This window comes from Microcaecilia unicolor, chromosome 7, assembly GCF_901765095.1.
Source record: "Microcaecilia unicolor chromosome 7, aMicUni1.1, whole genome shotgun sequence".
In the NCBI taxonomy this organism is placed as follows: Eukaryota; Metazoa; Chordata; class Amphibia; order Gymnophiona; family Siphonopidae; genus Microcaecilia; species Microcaecilia unicolor.
This window is the reverse complement of record NC_044037.1, coordinates 193,686,526-193,714,135: the sequence shown is the minus strand read 5'-3', so window position 1 is coordinate 193,714,135 and position 27,610 is coordinate 193,686,526. Positions and strand designations below refer to the sequence as shown.

Genomic DNA, 27,610 nt, shown 5'->3' with positions numbered 1-27,610 from the left:
ATAAAATGGAACAAGCATGCATTGAAATGTCTATACGCAAATGCCAGGAGCCTGAGACATAAGATGGGAGAGCTGGAGTACATTACACACAATGAAAAATTGGATATTATTGGCATCTCTGAGACCTGGTGGAAGGAAGATAACCAATGGGACACAGTCATACCGGGCTACAAGTTATATTGTAGCGATAGGGTGGATAGGATAGGAGGAGGGGTAGCACTGTATGTAAATGAGAACCTTGACTCAGATAGGCTACAAATATTGCAGGAGACAAAACCCCTATTGGAATCTTTGTGGATTGAAATTCCATGTGAAAAGGGGAAAAGGACAGTGATAGGAGTGTACTACCATCCACCTGGCCAGGACGAGCGGACGGATGCAGCAATCTCAAAGGAAATTAGGGAAGCAAATAAATTGGACAATGTAATATTAATGGGTGATTTCAATTATCCACATATAGACTGGGTTAATGTAACATCAGTACATGCTAGGGAGGTGAAATTTCTTGATGAAATCAAGGACAGCTTCATGGAACAGCTGGTTAAGGAGCCCACAAGAGAAGGAAAAATACTAGACTTAGTCATTACTGGAGCTCATGATCTAGTGCGGGGGGTAACGGTGCAAGAGCTGCTTGATAACAGTGATCATAATATGATCAGTTTTGATATTGGCATTGAAGTAAGTGAACTTAGGAAATCAAACACACTAGCGTTTAACTTTAGAAAAGGTGATTACGACAAAATGAGAAAAACGGTGAAAAAAAGACAAAGGTGCAGCTCGCAGGGTAAAAAACTTGCATCAGGCATGGATGCTGTTTAAAAACACCATCCTGGAGGTACAGGACAAATATATTCCGCGTATTAGAAAAAGGGGAAAAAAGACCAAACGTCAGCCGGTGGCTAAACAGTAAGGTAAAGGAAGTCATTAGAACCTAAAAACAATCATTCAGAAAGTGGAGAAGAGAACCGACTGAAAGTAACAAGATAAAACATAAGGAATGCCAAGATAAAACATAAGGAATGCCAAGCCAAATGCAAAGCGGAGAAAAGGAGGGCAAAAAAGGACTTTGAAAAAAGTTAGCGTTAGAAGCGAAAATACATAGTAAAAATTTTTTTAGACACATTAAAAGCAGGAAGCCGGCTACAGAATCAGTTGGGCCGTTGGACGAAAATGGTGTTAAAGGGGTGATCAGGGATGACCAAGCCGTAGCGGAGGAATTAAATTAATTCTTTGCTTCTGTCTTCACCAAGGAGGATTTGAGAGGGACACCGGTGCCGGAAATTCTCTGTAAACTTGCAGGATGTAATGGGCCAGTTCTGCAAACTGAAGAGTAGTAAATCACCGGGACCTGATGGTATTCATCCCAGAGTATTAATAGAACTGAAAAATTAACTTGTAGAGCTACTGTTATAATATGTGGTACTGGAAGACTGGAGGGTAGCCAATGTTACGCCAATTTTTAAAAAAAGGTTCCACAGGAGATCCGGGAAATTATAGACCAGTGAGTCTGATGTCGGTACCGGGCAAAATGATAGAGGCTATTATCAAGAATAAAATTACAGAGCACATACAAAAACATGGGCTGATGAGACAAAGTCAGCACATATTTAGTGAAGGGAAGTCTTGCCTCACCAATCTACTGCATTTTTTTGAGGGGGTGAACAAACATGTGGACAATGGGGAGCCAGTGGATATTGTGTATCTGGATTTTCAAAAGGCGTTTGACAAAGTGCCTCATGAAAGACTCCTGAGGAAACTGGAGAGTCATGGGATCGGAGGTAGGGTATTACTATGGATTAAGAGCTGGTTGAAAGATAGGAAGCAAAGAGTGGGGTTGAATGGTCAGTATTCTCAGTGGAGAAGGGTAGTTAGTGGGGTCCCGCAGGGGTCTGTGTTGGGACTGCTGCTTTTTAACATATTTATAAATGACCTAGAAATGGGAGTAACTAGTGAGGTAATCAAATTCGCAGACGACACAAAATTATTCAGGGTCGTCAAGTCGCAGGAAGAGTGTGAAAGATTACAGGAGGACCTCGCAAGACTGGGGGACTGGGCGTGCAAGTGGCAGATGAAGTTCAATGTTGACAAGTGCAAAGTGATGCATGAGGGTAACAGGAACCCAAATTACAGCTATGTCATGCAAAGTTCCACGTTAGCAGTTACGGACCTAGAAAGGGATCTGGGAGTAATCGTTGATAAGACGTTAAAAACATCTGCCCAGTGTGCTGCGGCGGCTAAGAAAGCGCACAGAATGTTGAGTATTATTAGGAAAGGGATGGAAAAACATGAGGATGTTATGATGCCGTTGTATCGCTCAATGGTGTGACTGCACCTCGAGTATTGTGTCCAATTCTGGTCACCAAATCTCAAGAAAAGATATAAAGGAATTAGAAAAGGTGCAGAGAAGGGCGACAAAAATGATAAAGGGAATGGAACGACTTCCCTATCAGGAAAGGCCGAGAAGGTTAGGGCTTTTCAGCTTGGAGAAAAGGCGGCCGAGGGGTGATATGATAGAAGTCTACAAGATAATGAGCGGAGTGGAGCGGACAGATGTGAAGCGATTGTTTACACTTTCAAACAACAACAAAACCAGGGGACACAAGATGAAGCTAGAATATGGTAGATTTAAAACAAACAGGAGAAAGGTTTTCTTTACTCAGCGTGTAGTTAGACTCTGGAACTCGTTGCCGGAGAATGTAGTGACAGCAGCAGGCCTTACAGAGTTTAAAGGGGGTTTGGACAGATTCCTGAGGGAAAAGTCCATTGAACATTATTAATTTTTTATTTTTTTTTTGGGGGGGGGGGGGGGCCGCTGTCGGAGACAGGATGCTGGGCTTGATGAACCCTTGGTCTTTCCCAGTATGGAGGTGCTTATGTACTTATGAGCACATCCAAAAGTTAATTTTTATTTCCATCTTCTAAAATTCTAGACAGCAGATGTACAGATCAGTAGGTCCGAAAGCAGTCCAAAACAAGTTAAGTCAGAAACACAGTTTATACCTAATTGTTCAACCACCCTTAGGATTCACCTTTGGATTTAAAGAGCAATATCATATGCATGTAAGATCTGGATAAAAGGATTAAAACAATCAAAGTTTAAAACAAATGCCAATAATATGTCATGCTTAAAACTTGGAAGCAATAATGAAACAATGATGGAATATTCACATAGCAGGCAGCCTGAGCCAACAGATTTAATTTTCCACTGAACATAATTAACAATTAATTTGTTTGAACATGGTGGCTAATAGTGTACTGAACTGAACAACACTGACACATTTAGACTGACTCTGGACAGAGCTTCTGCATAAGGAAGCTCTTCCCTCATTATTCAATACCTCTCTGTGAAATAGTAGCAATAAAAAAAAGCAAATGCATTTTTATAATATACCACTGCATTCCACAAAACAAAAGGAGCAAGTTCCCACATGCCATCTTTTTCTTTTGATGTACGCACAGGCATAAAGATGTTAAATGCTCCCAGGTTTCAACCTAATTAATGTCTAAAAAAACCAAATAAAACCTTTGTACTTATAATTAAGTCAGACTGCTCCACTCCACGATGGTCTGATGCGCAGCTTGTAGCTGGCTGTTGGGCATCGGGGCCTCCTTCGCAATGGGAAGATCTTTTGTGCATTGCTTCTCCGTGTGGCCTTCTTGGCTTTGCTGCTGGATTGGGGTGGTCGTCTTCGGCGATGCTGGCTGCTGGCCTTCTCTTCTGCGGCTGCTTCATGCCTGGAGAGTGTTGCATGTTGAAGGGGCCCTGTTTCCTCCTGGATCGCCGGTTCCAGCAGCTGGCTACCACTCGCATTTCTGTCTTGTTCGCAGGCTCTGATTACCTGCCTTCAGTGTCTCAGCAAGTCCAACATGAACACTAACAAGCTACTGATAATAATCTATCTCATTCCCATAATCTACCACGCATGGACCACCCCCAATATCAACAACAACCCAATCACAATTCACCAGCTCTATGCACAACATATCAACAACTCACCAGACCAAAAATATAATAACCAACCAAAAGGAAAAATCTCAACAGACGAACACCACCAGCAAAAAGAGAAAAGAAAAAACGACAAATTCAACCACCGAGGAAGCAGACAACTAATAAAAATAAACACATCTAACCTCCCTACAGAACTATACCACTCAATCCGAATAGGATACATCAACGCTAGATCAGCAGTAAGCAACTCAGTAGACATACTAGACTGGATTACCGCAGAGAATCTAGATCTTCTGTTCATCACGGAAACATGGTTCCACAGCCCTACAGACCCCGCCATCATAGAGACATGCCCACCAGGATACAAAATCACCCACTGGACAAGAAATGGAAAAAGAGGTGGCGGAATAGCCATAATTTACAAATCCGAGTTCACCATCACAACCACTGGTGAATCCACCTCACCACAACTCGAAATCGCCTCGACAAGAATCACCCACCCGAACCTACAAGGACAACTCAACGCAATCCTATTCTACAGACCACCAGGAAAATGGAAAGACTCCCAAACGCAACTCATGGACTTCATCTCGAACACATGTGTCTCTGCCTCAAACATCCTCATACTAGGAGATATCAACCTACACCTCGAAGACGACACCTCAACAGGCACACAAGAATGCAAAGAATTCTTAAAACTCTGGGATTTACACGCACCTAATACTCAACCAACATACGAAAAAGGACACACACTAGACATAATTACATACAAATTCGACCCAGACTCAACTCTCCTACTTACAGACACAAGATGGACACCCACACCATGGACAGACCACCATAAAGCATATGTCTCTCTATCCACTGGCGAAAAATACACAAAAACGCAGTCAACAAACACGAACGAACAACATACACCACGCGAGGAAAAATAGACCCCACAACATTCTGGCAACAAGTCTACCAAAATGAATGGTCAACAAACACAGACACCATTCAATTCCTCCAAGAATGGGATGACATATGTAAAACAACATTAGACACAATTGCCCCAATCCAAACCAGAACATCACACAGGAAAAAATCAAATCCATGGTTCACCGAAGAGCTGAAAGAACTCAAAACACAAGTCAGAAAACTAGAACGCGCATGGAACAAAAAGAAAGATGAACATACACTAAATGCCTGAAAATCAATTCGGAGGAAATACAAATATACCATAAAATAGACCAAAAGACTACACTACAAAACAATGATTGGACCTAACTACAAAGACACAAACAAACTCTTCTACCTTGTAAATAAACTGCTGGACACCACACCAGTTACAAACAACAGCAAAGATACTCCAGGGGTCGACGACCTTGCGAAATACTTCAAGGAAAAAATCATACAATTACGACTTAAAATACCCACCAGCCCCACCGAATATGCCACACTCCTAAACTGTCTAGACCCAGAAGACGGAATATATCCAGCAAACAGAACCTGGACCGAATTTGAATCACTGTCAAAGGACCTCATCTCCAAAACGCTCAAAAGATTCGCCAAATCCCACTGCAAACTAGATATCTGCCCAAACAACCTCATGAAATCAGCTTCTCAACAATTCATAATAGACCTAACGAACCACGTGAACTTCATGCTGCAAAACGGACTTTTCCCAAAGGATAAAGGAAAAATTCTACTCACCCCAATATCCAAAGACACAAAGAAAAACGCAAGCGAAATAACTAACTACAGACCAGTTGCATCCATACCACTAATAACCAAAATAACCGAAGGGATGGTAACCAAACAACTCACAAACTATCTCAACAAGTTCTCAATACTGCATGATGCCCAATCAGGATGCCGGTCAAACCATAGCACAGAAACAGTACTAATTACCCTAATGACCAAATTTAAGCAAATGATTGCAACCAGCTCCAACATACTCCTCTTACAATTTGACATGTCAAGTGCCTTTGATATGGTTGATCACGGAATCCTATTACACATACTTGAATATTTTGGCATCGGAGGCAATGTCCTAAACTGGTTCAAGGGGTTCCTAACCCAGCACTCATATCAGGTCACATCAAACTCAACTACGTCTGCTGCATGGACACCTGAATGTGGAGTACCGCAGGGATCCCCCCTCTCACCAACCATTTTCAACCTAATGATGATTCCCTTGGCAAAACTTCTATCGAATCATAACCTTAACCCATACATATATGCCGATGATGTAACAATATATATTCCATTCAAACAAGACATTAATGAAATCTCCAACGAAATCAACCAAAGTCTACACATCATGAACACCTGGGCAGATGCATTCCGATTGAAACTGAATGCAGAAAAAACTCAATGCCTCATACTTACCTCCCAATACAACATAAATAAATTCACCGCTATTAACACACCTAAACTAAATCTACCAATCTCAGAAACTTTAAAAATCCTTGGAGTCACTATTGACCGCCACCTAACACTTGAGACTCATGCGAACAACACAACCAAAAAGATGTTCTACTCCATGTGGAAACTGAAAAGACTAAGACCATTCTTCCCAAAATCTGTCTTCCGCAGCCTAGTGCAATCACTCGTACTCAGCCACCTGGACTACTGCAATTCACTATACGCAGGCTGCAAAGAGCAAATACTGAGGAAACTTCAGACTGCCCAGAACACAGCAGCCAGACTCATCTTCGGAAAGCCAAAATACGAAAGCGCAAAACCCTTACGTGAGAAACTACACTGGCTCCCACTCAAGGAACGCATCACCTTTAAAGTATGCACCTTGGTTCACAAAATCATTCACGGTGAAGCCCCTGCATACATGTCTGACTTAATAGACCTACCACCCAGAAACGCTAAAAGATCATCCCGAACTTTCCTCATCTCCACTTCCCGAAGTGCAAAGGTATAAAATACAAAGTACTGCAAGCATCAACCTTCCCTTATATGAGCACGCACTACTGGAATACACTACCACGCAACCTGAAAATGACCTACGAACTAACCGACTTCCGCAAACTACTGAAGACTCATCTCTTCGAAAAAATCTATTGCAAGGATCAGAACACATGAATTCCATACACACTAATAGAAATGCATCAATACACTCTCTTCCCCGTACTTTCACCACACCTAAAACTCTACCCTCAAATAAAATTGCTATACCCTAATGCTCTCTTGCTATTGTTCTATCGCCCTATCATTTCCCCATCGATACACTGCATTGTTTCTATCCACAAATGATATTTTGTCCATTGATACATTCCACTATTCTATTTTCCCAAATGATATTTTGATTTTCACTTTGCCTTCACATAACTCCCCTCTATGTAACCATAACAGTACTGTAACAAATTGTATTTCCATCGTTAACAATGTATTGTAACCATAACAGTACTGTAACAAATTGTATTTCCATCATTCACAATATATTGTAAGCCACACTGAGCCCGCAAAGAGGTGGGAAAATGTGGGATACAAATGCAATAAAATAAATAAATAAATAAGATCTGATTTTGGACTCCTTTCTTTTTGTTTACTTTTCCTTGCCTACCTATTTGATTAAATATTGTAGTTATATTCCCTTCCCTTCTTCCTCCCACTGTCATTGTAAATGTTTCATTAGTTCATTGTAAGCCGCTTAGGGGCTGCTTTATGTGGTAATAGGCGGGGTATAAATGATCTAAATAAATAAATAATTAGTATTTGATGTAATTCTTGAAACATCTGTCGTTTGTAACCTTTAGTACTGTTTCAATACAAAATGTTGAAATATAAAATGGTCAACACACAGAACACGAGGAGGGCATAACAGCCTTCATTTTCAATATTTCAGGGATATAAACAAGGTCATTCTACATATATGTGCAGAAAGAAGGTAATACTTACCTTGTTATGTGTAAAAATGATCCTTAAATCTGGTTTTATTATTCCATAAGCCATCAGCAAGTCCTGGACTCTCTTGATCTCCTCCTTACATTTTTTTGTAGCTGAGTAAAACTGCTTTCTTACAGGCAGGTTCTTGAAAAGCTTGTGCACAGTAACAGTGGTACCTGTGAGTAGAATAAAATAGCCTATGTAAAATTCACTTACAAAGCCAATTATGGACAGAGTAGCAAACAAGTCTCTGTCCATGGCTAGGAAACATCATCACTTGCTGCTTTTGGACTTCTAAATGCAGAGTCACAGCTGGTACATCCCTAGACACTGGTAGAGAAAGCAATTTCAAAATGGATCTAGTTGTCTAACTATGGAATTATGTGACTAGATCCCTTGGTAGGAATCTGCTTTGCATAAATCAGGTAGATCTAGCAGTTAGATTTAACCACTCTAAACGTAGGTGTTCCTTGGGGAGAAATGCAAATTGATTAGGGAAAAAATAATGCATATCTATATAATATTTCCATAGATACAGACACAACAAGGAAACAGTGAGTGGGTACTTTTGTACCCATGTATCATTGATGAATTTCAAAAGAGAAAAACTAGGTTTTTTTTCCTTTTGAGTATTTGCTACAGGTACTGTAGGTGGATATAAAAGAACCTGCAACTTTTCGCCAAGATTACTTTATGAAAATTGCTCTCAAAGATTGTATTAGAAGACCAGTTACCAATTTAGGGGGGGGGGAGGTTATTTATTTACCAATGTGGTTACCAATGTGGGCTACCATTAACACATGTTTTGCTGTCATTGCAAAAAATGGGACTGTGCTAAAATAGAAAAAAAATTAATGGTAAAATAACGTGCCTTAATGGTAGCCCAAGTTGAAAACTTTTCCCCTTAGCACTACATAAATTAAGTCAAATGGGTTGTTTTTTTGTTTTGGGTTTTGGTACTGGAAGATTAGAGGGTGGCCAATGTAACGCCGATTTTTTAAAAAAGGTTCCAGAGGAGAACCGGGAAATTATAGACCGGTGAGTCTGACATCGGTGCCAGGCAAAATGGTAGAGACTATTATAAAGAACAAAATTACTGAGCATTTTCAAAAGCATGGTTTAATGAGACAAAGTCAACATGGATTCAGTGAAGGGAAATCTTGCCTCACAAATCTATTACATTTCTTTGAAGGGGTGAACAAACATGTGGATAAAGGTGAACCAGTTGATATTGTGTATCTGGATTTTCAGAAGGCGTTTTACAAAGTACATCATGAAAAACTCCAGAGGAAATTGAAGAGTCATGGGAAAGGAGGTAGTGTTCTACTGTGGATTAAAAACTGGTTAAAAGACAGAAAACAGTGAGTAGGGTTAAATGGTCAGTATTATCAATGGAGAAGGGTAGTTAGTGGGGTTCCACAGGGGTCTGTGCTGGGACCGCTGCTTTTTAACATATTTATAAATGACCTAGAGATGGGAGTAACTAGTGAGGTAATTAAATTTGCTGATGACACAAAGTTATTCAAATTCGTTAAATCGTGGGAGGACTGTGAAAAATTACAAGAGGACCTTACGAGACTGGGAGACTAGGCGGCTAAATGGCAGATGATATTTAATGTGAGCAAGTGCAAACTGATGCATGTGGGAAAGAGGAACCCGAATTATAGATACATCATGCGAAGTTCCACGTTAGTAGTCACAGACCAAGAAAGGGATCTAGGTGTCATCGTTGATGATAGGTATTATTAGGAAATAAATGGCAAACAAAAATGAGGACGTTATAAAGCCTTTGTATTGCTCCATGGTGCGACTACACCTCGAATATTGTATTCAATTCTGGTCGCCGCATCTCAAAAAAGATATAGTGGAATTAGAAAAGGTGCAATAAAGGGCATGGGACGACTTCCCGATGAGAAAAGGCTAAAGCGGCTAGAGTTCTTCAGCTTGGAGAAAAGGCAGCTGAGGGGAGATATGATAGAGGTCTATGAAATAATGAGTGGAGTTGAATGGGTAGATGAGAAGCATCTGTTTACGCTTTCCAAAAATACTAGGACTAGGGGGCATGCGATCAAGCTACAATGTAGTAAATTTAAAACAAATCGGAGAAATTTTTCTTCACTCAACGTGTAACTAAACTCTGGAATTCGTTGCCAGAGAATGTGGTAAATGCGGTTCATTTAGCAGAGTTTAAAAAAGGTTTGGATGGCTTCCTAAAGGAAAAGTCCATAGACCATTATTAAATGGACTTGGGGAAAATCCACTATTTCTGGGATAAGCAGTATAAAATGTTTTGTACTTTTTTGGGATCTTGCCAGGTATCTGTGACCTGGACTGCCCACTGTTGGAAACAGGATGCTGGGCTTGATGGACCTTTGGTCTGTCCCAGTATGGCAATACTTATGTACTTCACTATCAGACTTGGTACAAGGCAGAGATGTCCACTGTCTCCCTTAATATTTATTTCGACACTCGACACTCCTCATTCGGGATATATTAAGCAAACCGGAAATACGAAGAATCAAAGTTCGGCAGCAGGAGTTGCTAGAAAAGTTTCAGGAATATGGAGACTTTTTTTGGTCTTGGGCTTAACATAGGAAAATCAGAGGCTGTGGCTTCTGATCCTTCTATTAGACATTCATGGCCCGGTATATTTCTACTATGCTGAGTGGGGAAATCATTCTGGTATTTAGGAATAATATTGATATCCAATACTGAAAAAGCTAATATATCCAAGCTTTTGGAGGAAACACATAAAACATGACAGCAAATAGAGGCCAAATGGCCTATCCAGTCTGCCCATCCACAGCATCCACTATCTCAGAGATCCCATGTGCCTGTCCCACACTGACTTAAATTCAGACACAGTCCTTGTCTGAACCACCTCCACCACGAGGTTATTTCAAGCATCCATGAAAGTATTTCCTTAGATTACTTCTGAGTTTATAACCTCTTAACTTCATCCTATGCCCTCTCATTCCAGAATTTTCCTTCATTTGAAAAAGGCTCACCTCCTGTACATCAATGCCACAGAGATATTTAAATGTCTCTATCATATCCCGTCTCTCCCGCTTTTCTATCAGAGGATACATATTGAGGTCTATAAGTCTGTCCCCATATACTTTATGATGGAGACCACTGACCAATTTTGTAGCTGCTCTCTGGACTGACTCTATACTGTTTATATCTATTTGAAGGTGATGTGTCCAGAATTGCACACAGTATTCTAAATGGGGCCTCACCAGAGACTTGTACAAGGGCACTATCACCTCTTTTTTCATGTTGGCCATTCCTCTCCCTATGCATCCAAGCTTCCTTCTGGCTTTGACCATCGCCTTTTCTAACTGTTTGGGCACCTTAAGATCATCAAATACGATCACCCCCAAGTCCGACTCTTCTTTTGTACACAGAAATACTTCACCCCCTATACTATACTGTTCCATTGGACTTTTGCAACCCAAGTGTATTATTCTACATTTTTTAGCATTAAATCTTAGTTGTCAATTTCTGGACCATTCTTCAAGCTTCGCTAGATCCCATGCTATCCATATTCTCTGAGATGTCTATCCTGTTACAGAGTTTGATATCATTCACAGAGAGACAAACATTACCAGACAGTCCTCCTATAACATCACTCACAAAGATGTTAAAAAGAGACAGCTTACGGACCAATCCCTGCGGTACACCACTGATAACATCCTTTAACTTGGATCAAACTCCATTTACCACTACCCTCTGTCTCCTTCTTAACCAATATTTAACCCAGTCACTTTAAGGCCCATACCGAGGGCACTCATGTTTATGTTATTATAGCCCGCCTTTGTCCAAGGAATGGAACAACAACATACATAATTAAAAAGTACTTACTACAATACAGTTAACATACAGTGGCATAACGTATATGTCAACACAGGTCATAGGTTTGTTCAAGAAGGTAGCGCTTCAACATCAATTTGAAAGAAGACACAATCCCATAAGTAATTTGTTCCATTCACAAGAACCAGTAACCAAAAAAAGCACCAGTCCTTGTTTAAATCAGCTTATCAGTTACCTATGCGGAACAGTGTAAGACTTTGCTACAATCTTCCCGCCCGTCACGCGAGCGTGCCCCTTCAGTTAAATCAAAAAGCATATAAATAAATAAGAAAAAAACAACTCCAAAGGGGAGGTGGGCGGGATTGTGAGAATAATAAACCTGCTGTCCTCAGAGAATACCTGCTATAGGTAAGTATCTTCACTTTCTCCGAGAACAAGCAGGCTGCTTGTTCTCACAAGTGGGGTATCCCTAACATCCAGGCTCACTCAAAACAATAAACATTGGTCAATTAGGCCTCGCAACAACGAGGACATAACATAGGTTAACCTGAAACTATATACAGCTAACTGAGAGTGCAGCCTGGAACAGGGGTGGAGATGGATTCTAAACCCCAAATAGATTCTGCAGCACTGAGTGCCGAAACCACCACCACAGAATTGTGGGGTAACTGAGACCTCATCAATCCAGGTTCACCATGGATCCGATATTGGGAGTCAGCTTTCTTCAGGATCACAGGGCCAGACAGAGGGAACGACCAGTTCCGCATTAGAACTTCCTTCAGTACCTTATGCAGAGGAGCCGTTACAGCCTCTCTAGGTGGAGAAGGATAATCCAAGACTTCGAGTATCTCAGCCCTGGGCTCATCCTCAACTTCCATGGGGAAGGGAACAGCCATAGCCATTTCCAGGACAAAAGAGGTAAAGGACAGACTCTCCGGTGGAGACAGTCTCCTTTCTGGTGGAGGGGAAGGTTCATAGGGAATCCCATAGGACTCATCCGATGAAAAGTACCTGGGATCTTCCTCTGACTCTCACGAACGCTCCTCCTCAGTATTGTATAAAACCTCCCTCAGGGCACTCCGAGACAGAGACTGTCTCGACGCCGAGGAATGATGTCTTCGATGGCGATGTCTAGAGGCCGACGCCCGCCTGGACTGCGGCAAAGCTTCCTCCACCGACGTCAAAGGAGAGTCGACCTGGGTGGCCGCCGACACCAATGTTGCAAGCGGCACCGCAGCCGGGGACCTTGCCACAGGTGAAGGGCCAGACGCCACTGCAGCAGACGGTACGGAAGTCGTAAGCACCCCAACACTGAAGCAGTTTGGCGGAGCAATCCTTCCAAAAGCTCTGGAAGCAGGGCCCGGATGCGCTAGTCGAGAGCCGCCATCGGAGAAGGCTGTGGGGTCGGTGGAACAGCCAGTGGTGGAATCTGTCGAGGCTCTGGAGCAGATACCAGGCAGCCAGGAGACCAACGCATTGGCACCTCCTGTATAGAGGGTAAGCGGTCCTCTCGGTGCTGAAGTTTCTTGGGTGCAAATTCCTTTGACGCCCCGGAGATCCCGGCACCATGTGTAGAAGGAGAACGATGACGGTGCTTCTTCGCCTTCGCTCGACACCCGTCATCAAGACTCCTCAGTACCGATGAGTAAGACATGGAATCCTCATGTCTCCTCGGGGCCGGGTCCGACGAAGGTCAGTCCCGGGGGAACTGTATAACAGGAGGCCTCGAGGCAGTTGGAGACCCACTCGACGCCTCGCTGCTCCCAGCTCGAGTTGGTCTCTCAGCAGCCATTACCTCTCCTGCCAACGTTGATGCTTCCCTCGATGTCGACGCCGCCGACCTCGGTACCAATATCAAAGGACCGGACCGAGCCCCAAAAAGCTTTTCTCGTTGGACCTCTCGAGACGCTTGTGTCCGCTTCTTCATGCGAAGGCACAGACTACAAGCGGCTGGGCTATGGTCAGGCCCAAGGCACTGGATACACCAGGCATGGGTATCAGTACCCAAGATGGTCCGGTTGCACTGAGTACAACATTTGAAGCCGCTGGCTGTCCTCGATGACATGGAAGGAAAAACGGCCTCCGGCGAAATCAAAAGACGCGATTGTGCCTACTAAAAGAAAAAAGGGCACAAAAGAAAGGGAAGAACCCGACCGCGTGGCCTAAGGTCGGCCACGTCAAAAAACAAAGAAAACTTAAAAAGGTAAATAATGAAAAATAAAGAAAAAGTATGACAAAGATTCTTTCCTGGGTCTTATGAGGAGAGCAGGGGGAAAAAAAACCCTGTCACCTCGTCATGGACAAGAAAAAGCTGAAGGGGCATGCTCGCGCGACAGGCAGGAAGTCGTCCGCGCTGCACGCGCACCAGAAGACTCTGGCAAAGTTTTGATATTTTTTGCTTAAAAAATTTGCTGCTTCCTGGGCCGATGCGGACGTCGACCACTTGTGAGAACAAGCAGCCTGCTTGTCCTCGGAGAATAATACTTTTCAAGTATTTAAATGTCTGTATTATATCTCCCCTGTCCCTTCTTTTCTCTAGGCTATACATATTCAGGTCTTCCAGTCTCTACCTGTATGTCTTTTGGAGCAAACCCCATATCATTTTTGTCGCCTTCCTCTGGACTGCTTCTAGTCTTTTTACATCCTTAGCAAGATACGGCCTCCAAAACAGAACACAATACTCCAAGGTGGGGCCTCACCAGCGACTTGTACAAAGGCATCAACATCTCCTTTCTTCGGCTGGTAACTCCTCTCTCGATGAAGCCTGCATCCTTCTGGCTACAGCCACCAATTTGTCACACTTTTTTCGCTTTAAGGTCCTCGGACACCATCACCCCAAGGTCCCTCTCCCCGTCTGTGCATATTAGCCTCTCAACTCCTAGGACATACGGCTCATTTGGGTTTCTACTTCTCAAATGCATCGCTTTGTATTTCTTTGCATTAAATTTTAAGTGCCAAATGTTACACCATTCTTCTAACTTTTGCAGATCCCTTTTCATATTTTCCATTCCCTCTGCGGTGTCCACTCTATTACAAATCTTGGCATCATCTGCAAAAAGGCCAGTCTTACGTTTTAATCCTTCAGCACTGTCACTCACAAATATATTGAACAGAATCAGCCTTAGCACCAATCCCCGAGGCACTCTGCTACTCACCTTTCCTTCCTCTGAGTGAAGATGGGAAAATAGAGGCAAAGGGGGAAGATAGGCTGAAAAGGGGGAGAGAATGGGAAATAGAAAACCAGTATGTAGGCAAGGAGTAAAAAGGAGACTAAGAACTGGGAGGGAAGGAAAAGTGGGATGGGAAACAGAGGTATAATACCAAAGATAAGAAGGGGTAAGGAGAATGCAAAACAATAAGGGGGGAGGTCATTTTATAAGGCACTCGAGTGTACAGAACAGTGTTTTCCATGCTTAAGTACACTTTTATTAAATTGCCCAGGGGTATACTTACATAAATGTAGGGGACAGGATTGGTCTATGTGCTATTCTTTTCCAGCATAACAACAGCTACCTCAGAACAGAGCATCCCAAACCCTTCTTGGGGGCTCCCCAGCAAGCCAGGCCTTCAGGATATCCTCAATGAACATTCATGAGAGAGATTTGCATGCACTGCCTCCACTGCATGGAAATATCTCTCATGAATATTCACTGTGGACATCCCAAAAACCTGACCAGCCAGGCAATCCCCAGAACAGGCTTGGGAAACACTGCTCTAGGGTAATTTTATAAAATCATGTATGTTGTCTTTATAAAAAATAGGTGAACATACATGCCTATGTGCAAGGCTTCAATTCTTAGGAGCTTATAAATTGTCAATGTATGTGTTTATTTTAGAATTGGTCCCTCCCTTAGGGCATTTTTGAATATGGATTCCCAGGAGAGGGGTTTAGTTTCTACTTGCCATAAAGCTTTGTACTGTTGGTGGAGGTGTACATTGTACTTATGAAGGCCTGAACCAAGCAGTTTCAGTGCTGCTAAATATCTAATATCTAAGAATTAATGTACAGACGATGAGAAGTGGAAATTTCTCTTTTTTCTGTAAATTACAATGATATTAAGCAGGCCAGGTGAAGCAAGTACCCCCACCTCTTCCCCCCACCTTCCTCTGACCAAGCAAGTGAAAGACAATGAGCTCCTGCCATTTGTTGTCCATTTGCTGTTCACATGAATGTGTGTATTAGCCTTTGAGAGACTTTTAGGATGCAGATCAAAGGAAGTTCCAGGTGTAGGGGGCAGGGTTGACAGAGGAGAGAGAGATAGAAATCCTGTAATAAGGACTGGATAAGAAAACATTATTGCAGAAGGGGGAGAATCTCTCCCTTTGAATATGGCCAAGAGAGACAGAATTCTTTCCCATGCGAAACAGAACTCTTTCCCATGCCCTTGGAAGTAAGGCTAATATATCCAGGACAGAATTACCCTTTTACAACCACAATCAGGTAACACCTTATTTCCTTCTCTGCCTAGAACAATTCAAACACTATCTCCCTGGTCCCTGGAGTCAAAAGCAATAGTTCTATTGACAAGAGAAACATAACACTTCTATAACAACTCTATAAGGAAACAATAATTAAACCTTTTTCTCCTCTCTCAGAATAAGAGAAAATACTAATTAAAGGTATGTCCAAGACACTTGGACAGAAGACCAAATGCATCCTCAAAAGGAAATAGAAACAGATGCTAAATATTTCTTTATTGTCAGGAGATCCTGCCTGAATATGGGATGTTAATTAAGGGGGGTAAGAAGAAACCCTTCCCCCTTCCTGTGCTCCTCTGGTATTGAAAGGGAAAAGAAATCCTATATAATATCTCTCTGCCAGACAGGAGGCAGGTCAGTGTGCAGTGCTCCTGTCTCATGCCAGAGAACTGGGAGTCTGCCCTGGCCAACTTTTCATTTGTAATTTCTATTTCTGTAATATGTTCTTATTTCTACCATATCCTACCTAGACTTTTCCTATGACTATCTTCTTAATTTTTTTATCCTAATCTCTGGATAATTAAATAAACCAGTGTTAACCCCGAGAAGCGCTTCTCTGGTCCTTTTTTTCTTTATTTCAGTCTAAATAGGTTTTATCCGCTGTCCAGCTCTTAAGATAACGATTGGGAGGAATTGGATTGTGTAAGTAGTGTGGACCGTAATTAGAGACTCTGGAGGCCACACAAACAAGCACAAACAGTACACTCTACTCCCCCCTCCCCCAGGACCATACAATGCTACTGGACAGAAGGGCTAGAAACTTAGTTAGGAGTCATAGCCTTAAACTTCAATTCTTTAATATTGCAAATATCTAATTTAGTGTGCATAGTGCTGATCTGCAAGAGTATCAGTTTTGGCTGCTTCATAAGACTTATTTCTCTCAGACTGAGGCATTTAGGGCAGGAATTATTGTAGGTACACAGTGCCTTAAGTGTCAAGTAGTGTTTTTTTTCATGCTCTATGGGAATGTCCTGATATACAGTCCTATTGGGTGGAGATTTTTCAATTTCATGGTGCCATTACTGTGAAATCAACTGACCCTAGTACCAATGGGTTTACTTCTTGGTAAAATGGATATGTTGGGGGCCCAGGGCAGAGGAGTTAGAAGACTTGTAAATAAAGCAAACGTAGTGGGGGAAAATGTATTTTTAATCACTGGCTGGAATCCACCACTCCATCTTATTGGTATTGGAGGAACAAATTATATTCCCTGCTGCTGTTGGAGTTGCGACAGGCTAAACATTCTCCAAAAAGGCAGAAAGATGTTCTACAAATATGGAATCATGACATTCAGAGAGACTCTCTCCAAGAGCCTGCAGTTTCATATGGAATGATCAGGTAGACAAACCCCACCCCAGGTTTTAGTTAACCTGGGGTGGGGGGCTCAGCTATAGTACTCTGCTGCTGGATTTATGAATCAAATGGCTATAAAAAACAAAGATATGTGGTGGGATTATCTTCAATAGTATTTGAGTTATGTCACAAAATGGTCACTGTTTGGGACTGGTGGGGGAAGGGAGGAGAAAGGGTAAAAATGTTTGAATCAATCAATCATTCTAGTTGTCAAGGTTCTTGACAACGGTTATAGGTATTTTTTTTAATTAATCTTTTCATTTATTACATTCACAGTAATTAACATCATAAATGTATAAAGAAAGAGCAAATATTTCAATACAAAGAAAATAATATTTCACTCACATATATTCTTAAATAATTGACCTCAGACCAGGAGATCCAAATAATTACAAAGAAATTAAAAAAGAAAAAAGAATTAAATCATCTTTAGTGAGGGAAGAGGGTCAATCGGTGGTTGCAGTTGGTACCGTGATAACTACAGGAAGCTGTTGGAGGGGATTCTTCATTTGTTCCTTTAACTCCACAAATTCTCGTAATTTCTTAGGCTCAAAGAAAAGGTAATTATTTGAATCTAGAGAAATAAAACATTTACAAGGGAATCGGACCATAAAGGTCCCACCAAGGGCCATCACCCTCGGTCTAAAAGCCAAGAGTTCTCGCCGCCTGGCCTGCGATTCCCTTGAGATGTCAGGAAATATTTTAATCATAGAACCAAAGAAACTCTCACCCATATGACGAAAATACAACTTTAGAACATTATTCCTATCTATATCGAAAGCGAAAGTCACTATAAGAGTAGCCCTATCTGCTATTTCTGACTTCTCCAAAATATCTGTTAAATTCATGTCCACTTTCTCAGGTTATAGGTATTTTTGCTGATTTAATAAAACAGATTTGAAATAATTCCACCCCCAAAACATTCCAGCTTTTTGGGAATTAATTTCACTTTGCACCCAATCAAAAACTTACAGTCCTGCTCAACACAGATAGTTTGGAAAAGAAATGTAATAGAACACCACCCTGGCAAAAATCATTTCATTTGTGGCAATGAGCATATCTTACCTTGTCCAAGATGAGAAGGCTTTTGGGAGGTAATGTGGCCACAGCTATCCAAAACATATTGGGTGCTAAAATCGTCAGCAGAGGTTTTGGTTGTGACAGAGACCTGAAAAGAAATACTTTCTGAAATCAAGAATCAGTTTTTGAAGCTGAAATAGATTTGCAAACTTCGAAGGTGTCTGAAAACTGCATGTGCCTCATGCATCCATGCAGTCTTCTGTAACAGTTTTTGTAGTCACTCAACTGTAAAATTCTCAATGTGGTGTAGATAGTAAGGCTACAGCAAATTGGAGCCCAACCAAATTTTGGTTTTGGCACCAAAACCAACCCGAAATCCAAGTTCGGGTTTCGATACTGACCCCCCCCCCCCCCCCCACACACACACACACAATCACACTCCGCCTCATGCCTCCCCCTACCCATCACCCAAAGGCCCTCCCTGGGCTTACCTTTAAACCTCCTGGTGGTCTAATGGGTCTTCAGGGCAAGAGTGATCCCCAGTCGCACTTGACCCCATGGGTTACATCCCGTGGCAGCCTCACAAGACTGCCCTGGGAGGTCCCGTAGCCATCTTGAGATTGAAAGTACATAAGCAGGAGCAATCTCCAGTAGGTTTCGGTGCCAAAACCGAAATTCAGTCAGACTCTAATTTCCCAAGTGATCGCAGGGGACGGGGGAGGGACAGTGACAATGGCTGATCACAAAGGGGTAGGAGCAACAGAGTGAGATTGTGAGGGTGAGGGGGTTCATTTTCAGTTTTGGTTTCAGCCAAAACCGAACTGCAAATTTCAGTTGCTGGTTCAGTTTCAGTTGAAACCGAGAATTCCAGTTTTGGTCGGCCTCTATAGCAAATAAAAAACTGAGGAGGAAACAAGAAATGAAAACATTCCAGCTGCTCTTTAAAAAAAAAAGGACAGAAGAGACCTGTAAAAGCGGCAATGAAAGTTACAGTTTATTGACCATGCTTCGAGAAGATACAAGCAGTGAATTGGGGTATCTCCCACTCCACCTCAGTGTTCTGCCAGAATTATCACTTGGAATAAACTTCCTGAGCCCCTACGTCTTGCCCCATCCTTGGCCACCTTTAAATCTAGACTGAAAGCCCACCTCTTTAACATTGCTTTTGACTCGTAACCACTTGTAACCACTTGCCTCCACCTACCCTCCTCTCTTCCTTCCCGTTCACATTAATTGATTTGATTTGCTTACTTTATTTATTTTTTGTCTATTAGATTGTAAGCTCTTTGAGCAGGAACTGTCTTTCTTCTATGTTTGTGCAGCGCTGCGTATGCCTTGTAGCGCTATAGAAATGCTAAATAGTAGTAGTAGTAGTAGTAGTAGTAGTAGTATTATGCTTGCCATTAACTGGGTACTACATTTGCTATCCTGCCCATCCTCCCTTCCCTTAAAGCCTCTTATTCCCTGCATGATCAAGTTTTGCTCATGAGAACTGCTGCTTTACCTAAAGAAAACAAAACAAATTTTCAGAAAATATATGATAAAAGAAAATACTGGTTATTCTTTCAAAAGTTTCCTGCTACTGTTTGTATAACTGCAAAGCCCGCGGATATTTTTTAGCTACAGACTTTGCAGTATATGCGTACTTACACTTTGAAAACTACTGAAAAGAAAAGTAGCTGCAAACTCTTGCCCATCCTTTTTCTATGATACTATTTTGGACCAAAACAATACACAGTGTTTTTGAGAAGTTTGAATGTCGCTTCAATTCCTACCTCCTGGAACATCACCTTGCAATTGTGGGTAAAAGGAGGCATGTTATTCCATAACAGATGTACTTTTAGCCACATACAGAGTGAGAATGTTCAAACAGACCATTTCCATGGGTAAAAGTGTATTTTCCTAGAAATAGTTTTGTAAACTGCCCTTAATCACCTATTATGAAAGTATCCCTTTTATGTGCAATGTCAAAAATAGCACTAATTTTATAAAGTCAATGATATGCTTTTATAAAATAGCCTCCTACAATGACTCCCAGTACTGCACAAATTTACACCAGCTCCAAAGATTTAAGCGGATGCATGTACTCTATGTGTACACACATATTTTATACAATATAAACCTAGGGCTCAACTCAATAAAGGGTGCTAAAAGTTAGGTGCCAAAGAAACAGGTGCCAAGCTAGTATTTATAACCACATATTTGTGCACCAAATCTGTTATAGAATACTAAGTACATAAGTAATGCCACACTGGGAAAAGACCAAGGGTCCATCGAGCCCAGCATCCTGTCCATGACAGTAGCCAATCCAGGACAAGGGCACCTGGCAAGCTTCCCACACGTACAAACATCCTATATAATAAAACGCATCTCCAACATTCTGAAGCTGACTGCATGGCTGAGGCATTCCTGCTCTCTGTATCCATCTCCTGAATTGACATCACGTACTTCTGGGTTCGTCACAAACAAAAGTGACCAACCACATGAGGTTTCTCGGCTTCAGAATGTTGGAGGTGCATTCTATTAAATAGGATTGGTCAGTTCCTTGAAGCACAGCCAGAGCTCAGTGTCCTGCACATTAACGCTCAGACACCAGAGAGAGGGGGGGGGGGGGGGCCAGACACCAGAAAGAGGGAGGGAGTGGGGGCCTGAAACCAGAGAGGGGGGGAGAGGTATCTCTGTCACACACACACTCTCTCTCTCTCACAGTCAATGTCTTTCTCTCTCTCACTCTCACACACTGTCTCTCACACACTCTATGTCTCACACTGTATCAAGTTCACTCTCTCTGTGTCACACAGTCACTCACACACTCTCCTGGTCTCATACACTCAGTCTCACAGAGAGTCTGTCTCACACACACACTCTCTCTCGCACACACTGTACCTGTGTGAAACACACTCTCTCTCTCTCTCTCTCACACTGTCTCACATACGCACTTGCACACGCTCTCATTCTCACACACACACACTCGCACCCACACTCACTCTCTTTCTCACACACTCTCACATTCACTCTCTCTCTCACACACAGTCACTCTCACATACACTCTCTCAAACATACACACTCTGAGGAAAACCTTGCTAGCGCCCGTTTCATTTGTGTCAGAAACGGGCCTTTTTTTACTAGTTCTATACATGTTATTCCTGGAATTGTGGATTTTTTTCCCCAAGTCCATTTAGTAGTGGTTTATGGACTTGTCCTTTAGGAAACCGTCTAACCCCTTTTTATACTCTGCTAAGCTAACCGCCTTCACCACGTTCTCCAGCAACGAATTCCAGAGTTTAATTGCGCGTTGGGTGAAGAAAGATTTTCTCTGATTTGTTTTAAATTTACTACACTGTAGTTTCATTGCATGCCCCCTAGTCCTAGTATTTTTTTAAAGCGTGAACAGATGCTTCACATCCACCTGTTCCACTCCACTCATTATTTTATATACCTCTATCATGTCTCCCCTCAGCCGTCTCTTCTCCAAGCTGAAAAGCCCTAGCCTCCTTAGTCTTTCTTAGCCTAAGTCCACAGTAACGTACCCAAACTTTAGGCACAACCATTTATACCATCTCTATGGATGGTGTAAATGGTGGCATCTAAATGCACCAAAGTGATGTAGGTGTACCAGTATGGGACCTTATCCTTACGCAGCTTTGCAAAACATGATTCATGTTGGGAATCCTGTTTACCCAATGTTCCTGTTTAAGAGATAATTGCTGATTTATGAACTTCATATTAAAGGATAGTCAAATTGTGCAAGTATGATTTGAACAAATTGGTATGTTTTGGCACTTGGACATAAATAGAAGCCAATGATGATTTGAGCGAAACACTAGGCTGTGTTCCTAGTGTGAAAAGAGTTGCCTCCGAGGCTTCTGTCCTTGTGATTCTACCACATACCAGATTATACAGAATAAGCAACTGAAGATTTGAACTGGATTGGTTGTGCTTACTGTTTTATACCTCTGCTATCTAAAGTTTCTGGGACTACTGAAATTTTAATTCTTGCATAAAAGTAGGCACTACGTGGCAAGTCTATAAAATGGCACTTCATTTTAGGTAAACAGTACTTGTTCCCTTTCCAAAAACCAAGGTATCATAATTTAACACTTGTCAAAGTCAAGCTGAAATTATTAGATGTGCTCATATGTGTACAATGGTCCATCACAGACTCAAAAGGTCTTTTACTGTGTCAAGGCTTATAATCATAGCACTATTTCTTCAATCAATAGTCCACAGGTGCCAAATACTTATTATGTAAAGAAAAGTAAATATGTGCTTAACTTGCTATAGTGAAAAAAGTATACAGTGGGGGAAATAAGTATTTGATCCCTTGCTGATTTTGTAAGTTTGCCCACTGACAAAGACATGAGCAGCCCATAATTGAAGGGTAGGTTATTGGTAACAGTGAGAGATAGCACATCACAAATTAAATCCGGAAAATCACATTGTGGAAAGTATATGAATTTATTTGCATTCTGCAGAGGGAAATAAGTATTTGATCCCCCACCAACCAGTAAGAGATCTGGCCCCTACAGACCAGGTAGATGCTCCAAATCAACTCGTTACCTGCATGACAGACAGCTGTCGGCAATGGTCACCTGTATGAAAGACACCTGTCCACAGACTCAGTGAATCAGTCAGACTCTAACCTCTACAAAATGGCCAAGAGCAAGGAGCTGTCTAAGGATGTCAGGGACAAGATCATACACCTGCACAAGGCTGGAATGGGCTACAAAACCATCAGTAAGACGCTGGGCGAGAAGGAGACAACTGTTGGTGCCATAGTAAGAAAATGGAAGAAGTACAAAATGACTGTCAATCGACAAAGATCTGGGGCTCCACGCAAAATCTCACCTCGTGGGGTATCCTTGATCATGAGGAAGGTTAGAAATCAGCCTACAACTACAAGGGGGGAACTTGTCAATGATCTCAAGGCAGCTGGGACCACTGTCACCACGAAAACCATTGGTAACACATTACGACATAACGGATTGCAATCCTGCAGTGCCCGCAAGGTCCCCCTGCTCCGGAAGGCACATGTGACGGCCCGTCTGAAGTTTGCCAGTGAACACCTGGATGATGCCGAGAGTGATTGGGAGAAGGTGCTGTGGTCAGATGAGACAAAAATTGAGCTCTTTGGCATGAACTCAACTCGCCGTGTTTGGAGGAAGAGAAATGCTGCCTATGACCCAAAGAACACCGTCCCCACTGTCAAGCATGGAGGTGGAAATGTTATGTTTTGGGGGTGTTTCTCTGCTAAGGGCACAGGACTACTTCACCGCATCAATGGGAGAATGGATGGGGCCATGTACCGTACAATTCTGAGTGACAAACTCCTTCCCTCCGCCAGGGCCTTAAAAATGGGTCGTGGCTGGGTCTTCCAGCACGACAATGACCCAAAACATACAGCCAAGGCAACAAAGGAGTGGCTCAGGAAGAAGCACATTAGGGTCATGGAGTGGCCTAGCCAGTCACCAGACCTTAATCCCATTGAAAACTTATGGAGGGAGCTGAAGCTGCGAGTTGCCAAGCGACAGCCCAGAATTCTTAATGATTTAGAGATGATCTGCAAAGAGGAGTGGACCAAAATTCCTCCTGACATGTGTGCAAACCTCATCATCAACTACAGAAGACGTCTGACCGCTGTGCTTGCCAACAAGGGTTTTGCCACCAAGTATTAGGTCTTGTTTGCCAGAGGGATTAAATACTTATTTCCCTCTGCAGAATGCAAATAAATTCATATACTTTCCACAATGTGATTTTCCGGATTTAATTTGTGATGTGCTATCTCTCACTGTTACCAATAACCTACCCTTCAATTATGGGCTGCTCATGTCTTTGTCAATGGGCAAACTTACAAAATCAGCAAGGGATCAAATACTTATTTCCCCCACTGTATAGGGTCCTGACATGGTCCACGTTTCGCCAAGCTTCGGGCTTATTGATTGAAGAAATTGTGCTATGATTATAAGCCCGGACACAGTAAAAGACCCTTTGAGTCTATGATTGTCCAATTTACACATATCAGAACAGCTTCTAATAATTTCAACTAGACTTTGACAAGCATTAAAATTCTGATTCCTTGGTTTTGGAATGGGAACAAGTACTGTTTGCATTGATTTATTTTTCCATCCACTGTGAGAATTCAGCCCAAGTTTTGTTTATGGTGGTTTTTACGTCATTTTAGGTGCCACACAGGGGCGAGCTTAGCACTAGTTTTGTAACAGCAACTTTACACACGAGGTACTCTGCCCAGTGACTCGCTTTAATCATCACTGGTCAGTTATTACATTTTACTGTTTTTACTATTTCTTTCCTTTTCTCAAAATATTTTTCTTTCAAAGGTAATAATTTATTAAGAACTTATCTGTATAGGACCCCCCCCAATCCTTCTCAGGTTTGAATACATGCTATTATTGATTCAATAAATCTTTTGGTGCCTTCATAAGGAGTATGAATTAGAGCATTGAGATAGAGATAAAATTCTTCAACATGTGAGCACAATTCCTTTGCCTCTGACCCACTCATGCTCCTCCCCAGTCCATGTCCTCTTGCAGTTGCATGCTATGGATTTTGTGTGTACATTATAAAATACCAACTAACATTAGTTGCAGTGTGTAACTGCTATTTGGTGCCAATTATTACTAGCTAACATCAATCATCATATTATATCATGTTAAATGCAACCGACCCATTCTATAACTTGCATGCACAACTTATTCTAAAAGGGTCATGGCTCCTAAAATGTATGCTCCTAAATTATGAGCATACTCATAGGGCCTGAATCCCTATATCTATGCTGACGATGTGACTATCTACATCCCCTTTCGGTCTTCCATAGCCGAAATCTCAGCGGAAATTCAGGACAGTCTCTCCATCATGGTCAATTGGGCTAACACATTCAAATTTAAACTTAATCGGGAAAAAACACACTGCCTCATCCTACCATCCCAGTTCAAGAAGTCTATACCAGCCACGGTTACTACGCAGCACTTCTCCATTCCTGTCGCTGCAAGCTTGAAACTCCTTGGGGTCGGGGTCACGTGATGCCTGTTACCTAGAAGGCAGCAAAGAAGAGAGGCTCCGCAATCCACCTACCTATATCTGCTAACAGTACCAGACTAACAGGCTGTGGTTCGGGGGAGAGTCGTGGTTAGGGAAGAGGACTTACCTTGGCAGCCGATCGAGGGAGTCCCTTGCGAGGTATGCCCACCAGAGCCTCAAAAAAATCGTCTAAACCAACGAGCAGCTGCATGGATAAAATGGCGGGGGAATCATCTAAACAGACAACCCTGGCGATTCCAACAACAGACTGGGCGCAGGAGATCTCCTGCTCTGTATCGGCAGCACTGGAGGACAAATTAAACAAATTGCAGTCTGCTGTAGACGAGATAAATGAGAAGTTTGACTCGCATACAACTGGCATCGCGGAGATGGAACACCGGATCTCCGCCAGAGAAGAGGAGGCGCAGGCCGTTGCAGCGCAAGTCGCCACTCTCCAAAAGAACATCACGGAGTTCCAAGAGAAGGTAGAAGAGCACGAAAATCGGGCTCGACGAAATAATTTGCGGGTGATCGGGCTGCCTGAGACCGTGTCCGACAAAGGCCTGTATGACTTCTTTGTAAAATGGCTACCAAACCACTTAGGCCTGGCGGAACAGGAGAGCTATTTCTGCTGCGATAGAGCACACCGTATTGGAGCACGAGGCGAGGGGAATACAAGACCCCGGACGGCAATAGCCCATTTCATAAACTGGCAGGCGAAGGAGAGGATTTTAAAAGTGGCAAGAATGAAGGAGGCGCTCCTCTACGAGGGGCATCGCTTGATGCTATTTAATGACTACTCCATGCGCGTGGCCCTCATGAGGAAGGCAATGGCGCCTATCTGTACTGCCCTTTACAAAAGGGGGGTCAGATTCGCGCTGCTTTATCCGGCCAAGCTGCGGGTCTGGGTGGATGGGAAGACTCAGCTGATAAACGATGTGGCTGGAGCGAAGGTTTTTTTGGAGAAATGCAATCAAGAGAAGGCTGCAGGACACCCAGAACCAGAATAGCAGAGAGCTGTGGACAGGGATGGTGAGGCCTGCTGCAGAGAGCGTTATCTCCATATTGGCAAGGGGACTGTGGACATTTTGCCTGGCTTCGAGAGGCTAAGAAATGAACAATGTCTACTGATATAGCAGGAAGCCAGAGCACAACCTACACTTAAGACCCTGGGAGAAATGGAGTGGGGCCAAGTGCAGTACCTGAGAGAAAATGTTTGCCTGATCATCTATGTGAATATGTTTCTGTTATTTCCTTTTTGGGGTTTGCTGGACAGTTATGAGATAATCACAGTTAAAAAAGGAAAAAAAAGCATAGTTTGGTATTGTTCTGAATTAAACTAGTTAGGGTGGGGGGAGGGGTTGGATGTTCTCTCTTTAAGCTGTTGTGGGTAGGTGAAGGATGTGGGGAAGTACTTTGGGAGGGAGAGGGGGCAGACAGGAGATGGGGGGCAGGGGGGAGCGAGAGAGGGATGAGGGTGGGGAGGGGAATGAGTGTGTGTGTGATTGGTGTGTGGAAGTGAGTGGAAGGGGGTGGGTAGGGGGGGAGTACAGGGAACACAAAATGGAATTAAGATTCAGACTCTGATCCAAGGGGGAGGGGGAAGGAGAGGAGTGTGGGAGAGAATTGGAAGGTCTCTGAAGGGACAGCGAGAGGGAATTCACTGGCTTAGCTGGGAGGCCAGTGTATGGAATACTAACATAATGATAACAAGTAATCCCCACTCTGGTGCCAATGGTTAATTTGAAAGTGGTCACTCTTAATGTAGATGGGCTTCATTCCCCGGTTAAGAGAACTAAAGTGCTCTCCTGGCTGAAAAGGGAGAGATCTGACATAGCTTTCCTCCAGGAGACACATTTGAACATAACAGAACACCAAAAACTCCGGAGGAGTTGGGTAGGAGAGGTAGAATATGCTTCATACAACTCTAGGCAAAGGGGGGTGGCTATTTTGATACATAAGCAGCTGCCCTTTAAAACACAGAAAGTGATCTCTGATAAGGAGGGTCGATATGTGCTTGTACTGGGAGACCTCTGGGGACAGAGTATTTTACTGTGTAACATTTATGGACCCAAC

The 27,610-nt window shown here is 42.6% G+C and overlaps 1 protein-coding gene across 9 annotated transcripts in view; it reads right to left on the bottom strand.

Moving 5' to 3' along the window:
• PMS1 (PMS1 homolog 1, mismatch repair system component) overlaps positions 1 to 27,610 on the bottom strand; it is a 227,822-nt gene that overhangs the window by 161,352 nt on the left and 38,860 nt on the right. For all 9 annotated transcript variants that reach the window (XR_003942805.1, XR_003942806.1, XR_003942807.1 and 6 more), the window contains exons 4-5: positions 18,542 to 18,644; positions 7,844 to 8,007 (exon numbers count right to left, since the gene is read on the bottom strand). Coding sequence is in view for 6 of the 9 variants with exons in the window: in XM_030209409.1 (XP_030065269.1) it covers positions 7,844 to 8,007; positions 18,542 to 18,644 (267 nt within the window). In the remaining 3 variants the exon portion in view is untranslated. The remainder of the gene's footprint in view (positions 1 to 7,843; positions 8,008 to 18,541; positions 18,645 to 27,610) is intronic.